Source organism: Hipposideros armiger, unplaced genomic scaffold (genome assembly GCF_001890085.2).
Source record: "Hipposideros armiger isolate ML-2016 unplaced genomic scaffold, ASM189008v1 scaffold_447, whole genome shotgun sequence".
Classification (NCBI taxonomy): Eukaryota; Metazoa; Chordata; class Mammalia; order Chiroptera; family Hipposideridae; genus Hipposideros; species Hipposideros armiger.
The window spans coordinates 422,833-439,650 of NW_017731797.1; the positions used below are offsets into that span (position 1 = coordinate 422,833).

At 54.1% G+C, this 16,818-nt stretch overlaps 1 protein-coding gene across 2 annotated transcripts; it reads left to right on the forward strand.

Annotated features, from left to right (window-relative positions):
* The first annotated feature begins 2,916 nt into the window (after positions 1-2,916).
* On the forward strand, positions 2,917-10,340 carry C1QL1 (complement C1q like 1). 2 transcript variants are annotated; one of them, XM_019665547.1, is made up of 3 exons: positions 2,917-3,814; positions 4,836-4,897; positions 9,264-9,426. In XM_019665547.1, exons 1-3 carry the CDS (start codon positions 3,218-3,220, stop codon positions 9,325-9,327), a joined length of 723 nt encoding a protein of 240 aa, XP_019521092.1. In that variant the 5' UTR covers positions 2,917-3,217; the 3' UTR covers positions 9,328-9,426. The 2 variants fall into 2 exon arrangements, with proteins under 2 accessions (XP_019521092.1, XP_019521091.1); XM_019665546.1 differs by lacking the exon at positions 4,836-4,897 and having other exon boundaries at positions 9,264-10,340.
* The last annotated feature ends 6,478 nt before the right edge of the window (positions 10,341-16,818 follow it).

Sequence of the window (16,818 nt, forward strand, 5' to 3'; positions counted from 1 at the left end):
TGTGTCTGAACCTGGAAGCATAGACCATTGTCCTCTGTTAGTGCCAAGCACAGCAGTCTATAGGATGAAGGCAGGAGAAGGAGACCCAAGGCCTGGAGTGGTGGAAGGACCTTCTTAGCCTTGAGGTGGAATAATTTTATTGGGCACCATTTACTGGGTGCATTATTAGGGTCAGACACAGAACCCAGCGCTTTCCGTGCATTATATCTCATTTAATCCTCACAACAACGCTTTTCCCAAAGGAAGACACTTGAGGCGCTGCAGGTTAGGTGACTAGCTTAAAATCACCAGCTGGGATTGGCACGCAGTCTCTAAGTCCAGAATCTTCAAATGCCAGGCTTTAGAGAATTTGGGGGTGGGTGGATGGGGTGGGAGAGCTGGGGGTCCTCAAGTATTAAGCTGGGGGTGACGTCCCCCGCTCCCCCAAGACAGCACCCGCCCTCCTTCAGCCAGGCCCTCATCTCCCTCGGAAAAGCGGCACCGAGCGCGGCAGCCTGGGTTCACCTCCTTCGGGACCTGGGCGGGGCTGTGGCGGGACCTGGCGAGCCCTGGGGAGGCGCGGACTGGTGGCCCAGGCTCACAGGCCAAGATGGCTGTTAATTAAAGTGCTGGCACAAGCTCCTCTCTGCAAAGTTTGAAGCCGTTATTTTCCACTCCAGCGAAGCGGGGAGAATCCGGCTGGGCTGACAGAGACGCCACACCGCGCCAGGGGAGCGGGCGCTCTTTCGGAGCGGGGGGCGGGCTGCCTTGGACGCCCGGGCGAGTGCGGGCGGTGGGTGCTCCCGCCACTCCTTGGCCTCGGGAGGCCAGCCGCAGTTTCCCCAGCGAGTTCTGGGAGGGCTGCCGGGGGCGGACGAGCCCCAGCGGCATAGCGGAGGCGGGACGCGTCTGCGTTAGAACTAGGGAGAGGGGGTGTACAAATCATACGCTAATGACGGCGCACTTGTCCCTCGGGTCACCCACCAGCCCAGTTGCTCTTCTGGGGGGCCAAAGGCTGGACTGACAGCCAAGAGCTGAGGACTATTCTTCCTGAACCTGGAGCCCCCCTCCTCCTCCACTTGGCACCTTCTTCCCTTTGGGCAGTGAACAGCACCTAGAGACCTAATAGTGTGGAATTTGAAAGAGCATGGAATCAGGCTGAGGGTTTGAATCCCAGCTCTACCACTTATTAGTGAGACTTTGGGAAAATCTCTTAACTTGCCGGAGCCTCAGTTCTCCATCTGTAAAATGAGGGAAATGATGGACTTTTTACCTCTATGATTTGGTGTGAAGATCAAGTGTGACCGCATACCTAAAAGCATTCAACACAGGGCCTGACACAAAGTAAACCCGGAATAAATGCTACTTATTGCATTATTTTAGCTCCCTCTTTGGCGGTGGGGGTCACTCTAACCTGGCCTCAGACACAGGTGCTTGGAAGGCCCGCTCTCATAACCCACCACTTAATATCCTGCTGTCCCTTTCCCCCCTCCCAGCTCTGGGTGGGGTTAAGAAATCTCAACCTTGGATTGAGAAAGCCAGTGCATCGTAAGGACCCGGTGACAGGTCAGAAGGAGGAGAGTGTGAGCTGGGAGGGGACCTCTCAGGAGAAAAGAAAGGGGTTGAAGGGTCATCCTTTAGCAGTGGCCAGAGGCCTCCAAAAGGCAGAACCCTCCCTGGTGGGCTGGACAAGGAGGGTGAGGGCGGAGCAGTGGAGCAGCACAAGCTGGGCCTCAAATAATGTGACAAATATCTTTATGGGAGCAGACACATTTCAGTTTATGCAACCTAAACACTTTACTGCGCTGGAGGAAGAGGAATTGCCTCATACAACCTGATAGGGAGAAGAGTTAGGGGGCTGCTGAGAAGGTTGGGGTTGGGTGGAGGAGCGGTGGGGCAGGGTGAACTCAAACCCTCCTCTTGGAGACTGGAAAAGGGGGCCACCACCCAGGGACGTGTTTGTGCTGGTCAGGATGGAGAAATAATGTGGGGGTGCCCACTTTCTTCGGGCCATAAATTCTCCCTTGTCTAAAAGCAGGGATAATGGGAGTGATCATAGGAAGATGGAGACCTCCCCCTGCCTTCCAGGACAAAGCAGCCTGGTCTGGCCTGGAGCTTGGTGAGGAAGGGACAGGGGAGAGGAGGAGAAGTAGGTAGACGATTCTGCCCCTCCCCGGGCTGGGGGGCTGGGGAGGGGGTTGTGAATCAAGTCCTGGAACAGCTAGGAGCCAGAAAAGAGGAGCGAGAGGCTGTTATCGGGACTCGGGACCCCGCTGGGCACCCTGACAGGTGTGCGATCTCTCCCGAATCTCCCGGGCTGGTAGTCTGCGAGGCCCGGGTGCACGATGACCCCCTCCCCATCCTCCTTCTGCCTTCCTCTCTTCCCCTCATAATGCCCTTCCTTGATCCTTCTTGCTCCCCGCTCCGTCCTTCCTTCAATCGCTCTTTCTGTCCCCTGCAGACCGGGGTTTCCCCCCTCGCCTCCGCCCCCTGCGGACCGTGGCCCCTCTCGCCTCCCTCTGTTCCTCTTGGGTTCGCTCGTAGCCGACCCTCGAGTCCTCTCCTCTCTCAGCTCCCAGTTCCCCTCGGCGCTCTCTGGCTCTCCCGGTGGCCTTCTCTTCCACTCACTCTTTGGTCCCTACTCTCCCTTTCCCTATGCGAGCCTCTCCTGTTTCTCAGACTCTAGACCCCTTCTCATTTCGGAGTCAGTATCTCGCCCTCCCTCAGTCTCTCCCTTCCTCAGTCTCTCCCTTCCTCTCCAGGCTCTGTTCTTCTCCACGGCACCGTCCCCTCTGCCCCGCCCCTCTAGGTGGGCGGAGCCCTACCGCCCGCGGCCCAATTAGGCGTCAGCCCCGCCGTCAGCCCCACCCATCGCGGAGGCTGAGTCGCTCTTAGCGGGTGAAGTTGGGCGGGGCGGAGGGGGCGGTGGCCCCAGCTCCAGGAGGCGGGAGGAGCGAGGCAGGAGGCGGCGGCTGCCGCTCTCAGTCCGGGTGCGCAGCAGGAGGGAGGCGCGAGGCAGGAGCCGGAGGCTGGGCTCCGCAGCGCATCCAGCGCAGCGCGGCGCCCCGGGCCCGGCCCCATGCCCGCAGCCCCGCCGGACCGCCCTTGAGCGCGGGCGCCCTTCCCGCGCCCCTCGCCCGCCGGCATCATTGCCCCGACGGCGCGGCCGGGCGGCCCGGCGCTCCCCAGGCTTCGCGCCGGCCGGAAGACGCTGCTGGCGGCCGCCGCCGGCGTGGTGATGCTGTTGGTGCTGGTGGTGCTCATCCCCGTGCTGGTGAGCTCCGGCGGCCCGGACGGCCACTATGAGATGCTGGGCACCTGCCGCATGGTGTGCGACCCCTACCCCGCGCGGGGCCCCGGCACCGGCGCGCGGCCCGACGGCGGCGACGCCTTGAGCGAGCAAAGCGGCGCGCCCCCGCCCTCCACGCTGGTGCAGGGCCCCCAGGGGAAGCCGGGCCGCACAGGCAAGCCGGGTCCTCCTGGCCCCCCCGGGGACCCCGGTCCTCCGGGCCCCGTGGGGCCGCCTGGGGAGAAGGGTGAACCGGGCAAGACCGGCCCTCCCGGGTTGCCGGGCGCGGGGGGCAGCGGCGCCATCAGCACCGCCACCTACACCACGGTGCCGCGCGTGGCCTTCTACGCCGGCCTCAAGAACCCTCACGAGGGTTACGAGGTGCTCAAGTTCGACGACGTGGTCACCAACCTAGGCAACAACTACGACGCGACTAGCGGCAAGTTTACGTGCAACATTCCTGGCACCTACTTTTTCACCTACCACGTCCTCATGCGCGGCGGCGACGGCACCAGTATGTGGGCAGACCTCTGCAAGAACGGCCAGGTGGGCCAGGCAGGGCCACGGGGTTGGCCTGAGGGCATATGGGTACCGGGTCGGAGTTAGCGGGCGCAGGTGGAAACCCTAAGGCATTGCATGCGGGCCGGCTGGTACCCCTAACTCCTCAGTTCCTGGGAGCCGGCTCCAAGGCAAACGCTGCGGGGCACCCGCAGCATGGAAATGCGAGAGATAGATCGAATTGAGAGCGCAGGGACCCCGGGCGCGCGGACTAGCCCTTGAGCTTGGCCGTTGGGAAGCGGCATCTGAGAGCTGGGAGTCTGGTTGATACCAGCGGGCGATTAGGGGAGGGCAAGGATGGAAAAAAGCAGCCTCCGCTTCCGCGGGCTTCCAGGTGCACAGCCATGCACGCAAGGCCAGAAGGCGAGCTGTAAATGTTTTGGGCACAAAAGCAAAAGACGCTGGGCACGCAAAGTCTTAGCTGCAATACATCCTCCACTCCCTTGGGAAGGGACTACTGGGACGATCTGACACCCTTTGCAAAAACCCAGGACTCCTCTGCCCTTTGTATTGTGTCCGAGATACCGGCCCAAGAAGGTGGGCTGGGGGAAAAAGTTGTTCCTCCTGAGGCAGGGTGAAGAGGTGGAAACTCCCCCCTCCTCTTGGTCCCCTAGCTGTAACTCCTGACTCCTGGAGTGTCAGGGGGTCCTCTTCATTCTCTGTCCCTATCCCAGAGACCAGAGCTGGCAGGCGCCAAGTACGCAGGGTCTTTGGTACTGGGACCCGCAGTGCATGGTGTTCTCCTTGGAACTGCTGTCCCCTGGGACCAACCTTGACCCAACCCTGCCCCAGGACAGCAGTTTTGCCCAGCTCCCTTCTCTTTTGACACTCCTTCCCTTCCCAGTTCTCCCAGACCACGTAGCCTGGGTCCCTTGAGGGTGGTCAGGTTGAACATTTTTATTGAATGAGACCTGCATAGGTCAGAAATAAAGCTAGGCTGGTGGGAGTTGGGAAGGAATCTCCTGAGATTGAGACCCAAGAACCCCTGTTGGAACCCCTCCCACTACAGCACTGCCCTGAGGTAGACCCTGGCTTGGAAGTGAGAGACAGCAAAAAGCCTACCAGGTGCTTGTAAGTTGGCCCCCCTTTTCTCCCCCATTGCCTGCTTCTCTCTCTGGTTTCCACCTCTCTCCTGCTCTTGTGCCTGTCTCTGCCTTGTATCTACCAGTCCTATTTGTCTCTTCCTGTGTTTCTGGCCTCTCTACTGGGTTTAACCTCTCCCCCACCTTCTCTATTCTTTAGATGTCTCTCTCCCACTTGTGTCTGTCAGGCTTCCTGGGTCTCTCCTCTTTGTCCTTGGTTCCTGACCAAAAGGGAGGCCCCCTTATTCTGTGAAGGCTCATTCTGCAGACAGCTCCCCGATTCCCCTTACTAATCACCAATAAGGGATGCAGCAATGTCACCTTCATCAATGGAATTTCTTCCATTGAAATTTCTTCCAAAGAAAGTTTGGGCTGGCACCAAGTTGAGGTTTCAGGGGGCTGGGGGCCCAGCTTGCCTGGAGACGTAAGGGGCCACCCGTGGGCTCTAGATCCTGCACCACCTCAGGAGGTTGCAGCAGGGCCCCTGATATGAGGTAAAAGGAGACCCTAAGGATAGCGTGTGCTTAGTACTTGCTTCAGTCACTGGGAGGTGAAACTGACTCAAAAGCCTCTTCTTTGTGTGCTGTAGCAGGGGCAGAGCACTGGCAGAGCCTGACAAGGAAGTGGGGCCACAGGCTAGCGAAGAAAAGAGGTGGATTTAACTAGGGGTTTCAAAGACCCAGCATTTTAACCGTTACTCTATTTCCTCCCCTCCTCCCAAAAAAACCCAAGATTAATAGTGGGGCCTGTTCCCCCGCCCCCATCCCTGGTGACTTCTCCTTCCAGATTGTCCAAGAGACTCATTTAATCTCACCAGTCATTCCACATACTAGTTTTGAGCCCCTACTAGGAGCCAGGGATTGGTTCCAGGGGTTTGATCTGCTTGCTTTCCAGGACCTCATGGTCTGTGCAGGGGAAACAGTGGTGACTGCTTAATAATACACTCCAGTGATTACTGCATTAAAGGAAGACTGGGAGCCCAGCTGGGAACTTCTGTCCCCAAATGTGTTGGCCAGAGGGAGTGATTCAGTGGAATCTGCCCCAGCTCAGATCAACCTGGTCGGAGGAGAAGATGGTGAACCTGGGTCCCTTAAGATGAAGGGACACAGCTAGGGAGAAAATAAAAAGGTCAAGTGTAGGAAAAGACTGGCTCAGAAGTGAAAGAGGACTTTCAAGCGAGAAGAGAAAAGATGACAGGGCTGGGCAATGGATGGGAACAGAAGAGGACCTTGCACCTCCCATGCCCTCAAGACCAGGGGCAACCCTGGGCTCTGTGCTTTTCCTTCCTGGCTTCCTGACTGCAGAGAAGCTTCCAGAATTTCTTCAGGGTGACAGAGCTGCATCTGGGCCCTGGCCCTTTCCTGGGCAAGATAGGGAAGGGGAAAGTTATCACCTTCCTGCTTGGTGTTGAGGCTCCCTCTCTCCTTGTCTGAGCCCTACTGGCCCCTCTCCATAGGGGTAGCTATGAGTCACCACTGCACAGCCGGATGGCACTAAGCCCTGGTCATTAGGACATGGAGACCTGAGGAACCTGAGGAAGGCTTCTAGGTTGGGACTGGTACCCTGGGTGAGGTAAGCTCCCTGCAGCTGCCTCTAAGATCCATAGTTCATATGGGTCAAGGAGGACATGAAATTGACAAACTGGGCTGGGGAAGAGGGGGCTGCGTGGGGACAGGCCAGGCCTATGGGGAGGTGAGTATGATATTGAGTTGTCGGAAAAGTCATGACGCATTTTTGCAACGAAAAACAGAAGAAATACGTCATGACTTTTCCGACAACCCAATAAATGGGCAGGGGCTTAGACACCAGAGTGTGAGTGAGGTGAGAGGTGGTGGAATATATAAATTGAGGACTGGTATAAAGGCCTAACTGGAATCAGCCTCTTGCCTGAAGCTGGAAGAGGGGCCCCCAGCTATCCTCTCTAGCCTCTAATGCCTTTCAGACAGCCCAGGGCACAGTGCTTGGCACAGTAGGGACCGAGTAAATATGAAAGCACAAGTGTCCCATGTGGGCCAGGCTGGCTGCCTATGGGAGGCACACCTGAACATCCAAGACCCCAGCATTGATTTGGGGGCAGGGGCATGTTTTCTGGACTCTCCCCTCATCCTTTCCAGGCTCCTGGTCAGACTTCTGCCTCAGTTTTCCTTCCTGGCAGCCCTTGAAGAGGTGACAGCACCCCCTCGTGACAAGTACTAGGCTTGCTTTTCTACTTCCACGGCGACCACGGCGACCTCAGTCCCCAAACTTCTCCTTCGCCCCCAGGAGGAGCTGGAAGCCTCAGCTGTTTCCGGCCTTGAGCAAAGAATTAGAACCCCAGAGTTCTGTTCCTAGATCCCTCACCACCTAAGCACAGGGCACAAATTCTCCCCGCCTCCATGGATAATTAGGATAATCACAGCAACAATCATGGTGATGAATAAATAATAAACATAAGCATAACAGTTCTGATGCCTGTCACATCACCAGGAGATTCCTGATGACAGATGACTGTATTCTAATGGATTTGGCTATTAACAAGCACACTGTTTTAATGAGTTAAGGCTAAATTAATCTGGGTAATAAAAATAATTGTTATTAGTAGTAATTTATTAGCAAAGATAATGAAATGCATGTGTAATAATAAATACTACCAGGATTAGGGCCCAGGGAACAATACGGAAGTTGGCTGCTTGCTTTGAGTTCTTTCCTAGTAGCTCAAAGCCCCAACGAGATTAAAAATTTTTTTTCTTCACCATTAAACAGCTTTTACAAAGGTGGCAGTGGTGAGGCAGGATCTTCTTATCCATTTTTTAAACAGAGAAACTGAGCTTTTTGACAAAGAAGGCCCATCTCTCTCCTATTTGATTTCCCCCCATCTTTAGCTGGACCATGAGTTTTCCCAGCTAAGTGCCCCCAAACAGTTTCTTCCCAGGTTGGGGAAGAAGAGATTGAAGGGAGAGAAGATGGCTGGAAGGATCTGGGCTTTAAATGACAGTCTGTATGCAAATATGTTGGGTCCCCCTGTTGCAGTATTGCTGCTGAGTCAGCAGCTTTGGTGCAGCTGACCCACAGTTCCGCATTCCACCCTGGAGGGAGGATGGGCCCCTCCCCTAATTTGGCTTGGTCCTGTCCTGACTGTCAGCTCTTGCTGGAGCTGCTTTCAGGAAAAGCGCCAAATGGAGTGGGGCTGTTGAGGAACCTGGCTGAGTGAACCTCACTCAATGCAGCCTCCCCCCAACACAAGCCAGAACCTTGGAAATGGCTCCCCTCTCCCCAGTCTCCACCCAGGATATCCTGGAGGGGGCCCAGGTCCTATGGCTCAGGACTTGCATTCCTTCAGCTGTTGGAGAGGAATGCCTGGAGAGAATTTGTCCACCACCACACACCCTTAGTGTCTTATGATTATAGTCAGAGCCGGCAAAAGTGATGGCGGCAGGCTTCAGACCCAAATGCTGGTGCTCCCATACCTGTTGTCTTACCTTCCCTCCCCTCCTCCATCAAAACAAGGACCAGCAAGGATATCGGGTCAGACTAAGGATCACCGAAGGAGATAAGGATTCCTTTTTCCCCACCCACTTCCTTTCTGCCCCGTGGGGTGAGACAGGAGGAGCCAGAAATCCCTTTTGAGTGGGGTAATAGTCACAGGTATAGCTACAGCTCCTCAGAGGCGGTTGTGCAGGCCCAATCTGAGCCTTGGGAGGGGAAATAATTACCAGGCATTCCATCTCACTGCTCCAGTGTGACAGACTTCAGAATGAACTTTTGACAAGGAGTCCAAAGATCACATCCCAGTACTAGGGTGGTTACTTACCAGCAGCCTGGCATTGGTCCAGTCCCCTAGACTTACGGAGCCAAGATGCTCCTTGCGTCCATCCATTGACATGAAACAGGTGGATGTGCCTGAAATGTAAGACATCATTGTTACAATTAAAACAGAAAAGAAGGGATGAGGAGAGAGGGGATGGCCCTCCATCTTTGGGAGTCCAGAGAATTCCTCTCTGCAAGGAGGGAGTTCTAGGCGGGGCCATCCTGGAGGCAGTGTTGAGGTCCTCAGCAGGCCAGATGGTAAGACCTAGAGAAGTTAAGGAAACTGACTCCACCTTGACTCCCAATTCAGACCCAGATTACACCGGCCCTAGAAATCCAGGGCTCCTGTACTCTGCCACCCCCAAAAAACACACACTACGATTGGAAAGGGAGGACGATGGGGGAGAAACAGACTGAGAGCCCTGATGGGGCTGGAAATGGGGCCTCAAAACCCTCCCATATGGCTCCCTTACCTCTTACAGTTCCCCTTCCCTCCACGACCCCACTTCTCTCCCTCCTCATCCGTCCCCTCTCACACACGCCCCTACTCCCAACCCCACCCACCTCAGGTGCGGGCCAGCGCCATTGCCCAGGACGCAGACCAGAACTACGACTATGCCAGCAACAGCGTGATCCTGCACCTGGACGCAGGCGACGAGGTCTTCATCAAGCTCGACGGTGGCAAAGCGCATGGCGGCAACAGCAACAAATACAGCACGTTCTCCGGCTTCATCATCTACTCTGATTGAGCTCCCCGCGCGTCCCACTGCATCCCCTAACCACCCTCCCTCGGCTCCCCCTCCTGGCCGGGCAGAGGATGACCCGTCCCTTCCCCTACCCCCGCTACAAATTCGCTGCCGGCCCTGGGCTGACTGCCCTCCGCGGCTACTACGCCCGGGCCCGCCCCCACCACCGCCCTGGCCGCAGCTTGACCCTCCCGCCGGCTCGCGGCAGAGCCGGGCCCAGCGCGCCCCATCCTGGGCCCCGGGAGGCAAGCTGTGTTGACCAGCCTGCTCTGTATATTTGTACAATAGGACTGTTTATTGCTCCAGCCTGGGGACCGATCCCAGCGGGGTCACTTTCCGCGCTGGGATGCGTTGCCCTCCCGCTGCAGGGTGGCGCTGCCTGGGGAAGGGGTGGGATGGGGGCTGGATAGCTTCCCAGCGCTCCCTAAAGCCTGGCCCTGCCACGCCCGCCGCGCCTGACCAAAGCTATAATAAAAAACACTTCCACCCCGCTGTGTTTCAGTCTGTGCCCTGGGCAGATGTTGCAGGAGGCTACGACAACCCTGCCCTCCTCCAGACTGGGTAGGGGTCTGCCGTAAGCTGCCCATGGATCTGGGGGAAGCCAGGTGCTAGAGTCAGAGCTGCTCCAGGAGGAGGTGGGCCAAGAGGCTCAGTGCCCACTACAGCCCAAGTGGGCCTGGGCAGCTGGAATGGGAAGCAGCCCAGTTACATCATCATCTTCCGTGATGGTTAAGTTCCATTTTTTTCATCCTCGAAAGCGGCATTGGCATTCCAAAGGCAAAGCAAGGTTTCAACTGGGAGACCCAGCTTCTCATCCAGTGCCATTATATGTGATCCTGGGCAAGTCACTCCTCTGACTCAGTTCTGGGTCAATGACAGCCATGAAAGGAACAAGCTTTTGCACTAAAAGCTGGTTGACCTTGGCCCAAGCACTTCACCCCTGGGCCTCAGTTTTCGCATCTTTAAAGTGTAGGTGACCTACCTCACTTGACTGAGGATTAAAGAGATAGAATGTATGTGCTCAATAAACATAGCTTTTATTAGTTATACATCTTTAAAGTTTGCAAACTGCTTTCAGGTATGTCATCTCAAGTCTCCCAAGAGCCCTGGGAGGCTGGATGAGTAGATTGCATTCTTCTTCCAGGGAGGTTAAATAGCTTGCTTGCTTATTGTGAAACAGTCGCTAAGTTCTGTGATAGCACTTGAGTCCAAGAAAGCCTGCATACTAAGTCTCCTCACCCTGTCACTGCCTCCCTCACTTCCTGTAACTGGGGCCATGGCCGTCACACAGTTAGAGCATTCCGAAAAAATAGCTAATATTTAGAGAGCACCCACTCTGTGTCAGCTATCAGGAACTTTATAAATATTATCTCATGAATATGTGTGTGTGTAGATTGGCAGGAAATGCTCTCATACCCTTCAACATGGATACTGTTGTTTTATCTGAAATGATGAGGAAACTAAGGCTCTGAGAGGTTAAATAATTTGCCAAGGTCACAGAGCTTGGAAGAGGCAAATGCCAGTATTTGAGCCAAAGAACGTGCTCTTAACCGGTACACCACATTTCATAAAGATGTGGGATCTCCAAAGCAAAACCGAGGAAGGATGGCATCGAGGCAGCTCAGTCTCTCTCCCCATCGCGCTCAGTTCTTCTACTCCCACTCCTTTCTTGTAGAGGCATGGTGTATTTACAAGCCTCTGTCCTGGGCAACAGCCGTGGTGTGAGCCTCTTGGAGAATCCTAAGGCTCTACACTGAGGGAAAGGCCCCATCTGGCCTCCCCCGCCCCCCATGCTGCCAGCTCAGCTGGAGAGACAGGAAGGAGGGGTGGCCTCCCTTCCAGTCAGGCCCCATGTATGGACCCTTGTCATGGCTGGCCGACTTGAATGACTTTCTTTATCCTCCCTTCTCTCCCCTACTTCCCCCTACTGCCAGCTGTGGCCATTTAATAAAATTAGCTTAATACTTGTTCCTTCCCTGTGGGGTCTGAAGATTGAAATCTGCAGGTCCCCACAAACCCAATAAAACCCCTGGAAGGCCTGGCTGGAATGAGAGTTTCCTTGGGAAGATGATTAGATTAGACAGCACTCCCCTCTGCCCCTCAGTGCTGCCAACAGCCCCCTGTGATTCTTTAATGGCCACACTGGCTCAGAATTACCCAGCCACCACACCTGGGGGGCTCCCTGCTCCTCCCCAGAGACCATAGGGATGCGCCTAGGAACCTCTGCTTCAATAAAAAGCATGTTAATCATTTCCCTTAGGGAGTGTGCCTGGCTGGCTGGCTGGCTGGCTTTCTTTTCTTTCTGGTGACTGGATGACCCTCATGTCATTTTGAGAGATGGGCTTGAAATCTCCGTTTTGCAGATGAGGAAATCATAGTCTGAAGAAAATTCGTGACTTGCCCATGGTCATGCAGCAAGTTTGTGGCACAACTGAGACTGGACTGAAGCCAAGGACTGTTTCTTCCTTTGCAGAGCACCAGGTGTGTCCAGCAGTGCCCGTTGCCAGCTGCTTGTCACTCATCCCAGCTGCAGGGGGACCTGTTGGGGAAGCGTCTTTCCCATCAGTCAGGGGCTCCCCAAGGGCAAAGTCTGTTTTTATTCCCCCTTGGACTTGGGATACCTGCGGGCAACATCTGTGTCTCCTCCATCAGACTGGCGGTCCTCAAAGAGTGTTTTGAGTGAATTGAGGGCAAGGTGAGTATTTCCACTGAGACCGGGTATTGGGGGGTTTCCTAGGTGCAGAGACTGTGGCTCTGAGAGTAGATATTGTACTTTTTCTATTAAACTAGGGCTTTCTGAGACCAAATGTTGGGTCTAGGGGTTCCCCAAAGAACATATCCTCTCTTCTCATCCAACTGGGGGCTCTCTGAGAGCAAGAGCTGTGTCTCCCCCTCAGACTGGAGGCTCCCTGAAAGCAGGCATGTGTCTCCCCTTCTCAGTCTGGTGCTTTTCTGGCACAGGAACATTCCAAAGCGCAGGGCTGGCTGGGTGGTAGAAGGGAGGTTGGACAGTCAGAATGGCTGTCCCACTCTGGAGAAAGGAAGGAAGAAAACTCCCAGGCTGCCTCCTTTTTAGAAATATGTGTGATTAATTAATGAATAATGTCTCTGCCAGGGGTGTGTGAGGATGGAGGTGTTCCTGGAGCTTACCCACACAAGGAATGGCAGGCCAACCTGCTCCCAAGCAGTTGCCAGCCCTAGGGGCTAATGCTGCCCTGGTTTCTAGGGTCATGGGGACCAGAAGGGGCAGTGGGAGCCCACCTCTGGGGGCTGCCCTAATTGGATGACTTTGCAGGAAGGCCAGGCAGGTGCACTTGGCTCTCCCTGCCTCAGCTTGCTACAAACACATCTGCCATGGCGAGGTCTAGGGGTTAATTGCCTCCTGCTTCACTCCTGGTAACCAATATTTCATTTACTGCTCAGAGGGGGAGCTGCCCAGAGAATCAATCCTGGATAAGTGTCCGGGAGATAGGGGAGCTGCAGAGGTATGGGAGCTGTTTCTGGGAGGATCTCTGAGCACCAGAGGAAGAGGAGGCAGGAGGCGAGGACCCAAAGTGGCCAATTGCTCTTGGCTACTCTGGGCCTCACCCATGTTCTACTGACCCTGACAACAGCTACAGGATCTCTAAGGGCTGGGAGAACATCACAGGGTTCCAGAGGCTGCACTACCCCAGCTAGCCGTGCTGTCTCCCCTGCCCTCGTTCCTTGTGCATTTATTTATCTGGGTGCCCTCATAAGCTGTAGCAGGTTAGATGCTGTTAATAAGGTTATTTTCACAAGCAATGAAGGTATATTTGAAAAGCGGAACTGGAGGTGTGAGTTCCTCACTCCCTTCCAGGTAGCAAACCTTGAAATCCTACAAATGAGGTGCTAATAAAGTGGAAGTGAAAAGTCTACACACATTTGGAACTGAGAGGTAGAAGAATTACAGAAAGGGGACAGCTGGAGGCTGGAGGAAAAACGGACAAGAGGGGTTACTAGCCCCTCCTGCTTTCCACACACTACCCATTTGCCCCGCTGCCAACACTGAGAGCCAAAGCCACAGAATGGACAACTCCCATTACACAGCTGGAAAAACTGAGACTCAGAGAGGAACCCAAATTTGGTCAGGTTGGTTCAGGGTCGTGCTAGAACAACAGGACCCCACTAGATATGCAGCAACTAGAAACAGAAGCACGGAACTCAAGTCCTGGCTACACTCAGTGTTTCGGGAAAAGACACTTCGCCTCTCTGAACCTCAGTTTCTCCATCTATAAAACGGGGCTGGATAATAATTTACTTAAAGGGCTATTGTAAGGCAGTGGGTGAGAACCTGTCTGTAAGTTTTGCAGCAAACTGCAAACATGTTTTTATTATTACAACCTAAGTCTCCTGAGATCCATGATTTGAAATTCTTTTGGCTGCACTTCAATGCCTGAGATGGTGATACTGATCATCAAAGAAGGTGAAGACACCTGGGTTGTTACCCCACCCCACCCCCTGGTAACCCCAAAGTGAATGTAAGGCACTAGGGGAGGCGTTGGTTTGGGGTACCCAGGATTTGGAGCTAAGTATTGGGAGCAGAGTGCACTGAGTCCTCCAGTTTTCAATGTGGATCCCCCCAACCTTTTGCTCTGTGGCCTCTAGTTTGGAGTGAGAGCACAGGGATACCCCCAAGGCTATGGACCAGCCTTGTCTCTACTTGCTCTGCTTGCTTCAGCGTTACTGAACACCTCCAATGGGCCAGGCTGTAGCTTGGTATAGAGGATCCAAAGATGGATAAGAAACCACCCAGTTTCAAGGTACCCCAGGGATCACATAGGTACATCCAGGACACGGTGCTATTAGAGGGCCAGGGAGGGCCCCCCAAACTGTTAACAGAGGTTACTTCTGAGGGAGCTGGACTAAGTGGAGGCTTACATTTTTTTTACTTACATTATGTTTGGAAAGGCTTTACAAGTATATATCCCCCCAAAATCTGGGCCACCACTCCCAGGTTGTTACTAAAACTGTCCTTTTGGGGAAGGGCTGGCGAGTAGAAACCAGGCAGCTGAGGGTTTTCTCTTCTCTTGTCCAAGGGCTTGGGGAATACTGGAGCTGGAGGAACAACATATACTCCTATCACTGTCTGTATCAATAGCTAAGTTATAATAGTAGCTTATGTACCATGAACTGTTCTAAGCATTTTACATGTATTCATTCATTTAAATCTCCCAATGATCCCACAAGGTAGTTACCATTGCCACACCCATTTTTTGGATGAGAAAACTGAGGCACAGGGAGGTGAATTAACTTGCTCAAGATTGCATAGCTTACTCTTTCTGAGAACAGCTCTCTTGACTGGCCATTCCCTGGAGTAGGGGAAGGATTGAATCTCCCTCCCTCCCAGCCAGAGCTACCTTTCCTCCCCGAGGTCACCAGACACATCCCTTCCTGCAATGCCTGTTGCCTGGGCAACTTGTACAAGGGTAGGGATCCTGCCTTTTCCCAGATAGTGAAGGGCCAGGCCCTCAGGGCACAGACCTCTTTGCTCCCTGAGTGAGGAGCCCCAGCCTGGACTAGGACAACTCCCTAGGCCAGGAGAGTTACAGACCTCTCTCTGCCTCCCCAGAGCCAGGGATGGGTCTGCTCGGTCCTAGGCTACATCAGCTGCCTGCAGAACACCTGCTCATTATTCAAAGCCCAAGTCCATTGCCTGCTCTTCCAAGAAGCCCTCCTGACTCTCGCAGCAGTCATCTATCTGCCTGTCTCCAAGGCCATACTGAGAGCATCCTCCAAGTAGGACATGTGGCTTACTCAATACCTAACATTGTGCCTGCCACATTATAACTATTCTACCATAATAGCAACTATTTCAAATATCTCACACTCTCCATAAACTCCCAGGTCTCCTTTAGGACTGAGGATCTATTCTCCCAGCTGCTGGGAGTGCTGCCAGCAGATGGCTCTCGGCTACCAGCCCCCTCTGGGGATCGGCTCTGTTCATGTGAGCTGCCTTCCTCAAGGTCCTGCCCCTTTGTCAGGACAGCCTGCTTCCAATGACTGATCAACATGCAGGTTTCAACTCATGACAACTGTGAAGAATCTTCCCAGCTTCAGAGCTTCCAGCTCAGTTTCTCCCTCTGCCCAATCCTGCTCTCTCTTCTCTTCCACAGTTGTTAATTCCAAGAGTATTCCCCAATTAACTTCCTGCACAGTGATGCTCTCCATCTCAGAGTCTGCTCCTAGGAGTACCCAACCTGCGACACCTACCTCCAGTCTCATTCACTTATTGATTCTTTCAGCCAATTTTATTGAGTAACTATTAGGTTTCAGATCCAGCAACAAAGGTAGCAGATGAAGTGTGAAGCTAACTGTTCAATGGGTGATCACATCTTCTACCTCCCAGAGAAGTCAGAAGCCATTAGAAGGAGACTCCATCAACTTCCACCATAAAACACGAACTTCCCTGCACTGTGCCCCTCCTTTCCTCCTTTTTGCCTCCATAGAAGAGCTCTCCCCTCTTCCAGGGCCCAGCCTGACACTGTGCTCTGCATCTGGGACCTCTCACCATCATGACCAATCTATCCTTGTTTGTCCTGGACTGCCCCAGTTTTAAAACTGAAAGTCCCATATTCTGTTAAATCCTCAGTCCCAGCAGGGCAAAGTGAGATGGTTGATCACTCCACCTCTCACCTTCTTGGGAACTTCACTTAATTGGTAATCACACCTCTCTATTAATCTTCAACTGCTCAGTCTGTATCAGCTCCTTCCCATCATGATTTAAATCTCTCCTATCCTTAAAAATCCTCCTCTGGGGCTGGCCGAGTGGCGCATTGGTTAAGAGCTGGCTTGGAACGCCAGAGTGCCCCAGTTCAGATCCCACATATGAGGGCCAGTGACACTGCCCTCTACAGCTAAGATGCTGAACAACAACTCAACCTGGAGCTGGGCTGCCCTGAGTCACCGTCGACGTCGTAGGCTGCAGCCCCTGTGGCAGTGGGTTGCCATGGGCTACCGTATGTAGCCAGCAGCTGCAGTAAGCGGCCGTCCAGAAGCCGGCGACTGATCTGCCTCGCCCTGGAAGAGCGTAATGATGGTGCCAACTTGGGCCAGTGAAGCAACGTCCTCCACAACTAGACTGAAGAACAAAACGACAGCAACTTGTCTGTTCCCATCCCCCAATTCCCCAATAAAAATCTTAAAAAAAAAAATCCACCTCTGACCCCACATCCCCTCCAGCTACTACCTCCTGTCTCTGCTCCCTTTGGCAGCCAGATGCCTTAAAAGAGTTGTTACTTTTTTCTCACCTCCTACTCTGATCTGGCTGCTGCCAGTCTTCTGAAAATGCTCCTGCCAAGGCCACCTATGACCTCCTTGTGCTTGACTTCTGTGCTAGCAGACCTTGACATCTGGCCCA

Bases quoted from the DNA above. Each gene is read 5' to 3' on its own strand.
- C1QL1 (XM_019665546.1), top strand. From the start codon at position 3,218: ATGCTGTTGGTGCTGGTGGTGCTCATCCCCGTGCTGGTGAGCTCCGGC. The intron at 3,815-9,263 runs GTGGGCCAGGCA...CACCCACCTCAG, and splicing joins ACCTCTGCAAGAACGGCCAG to GTGCGGGCCAGCGCCATTGC.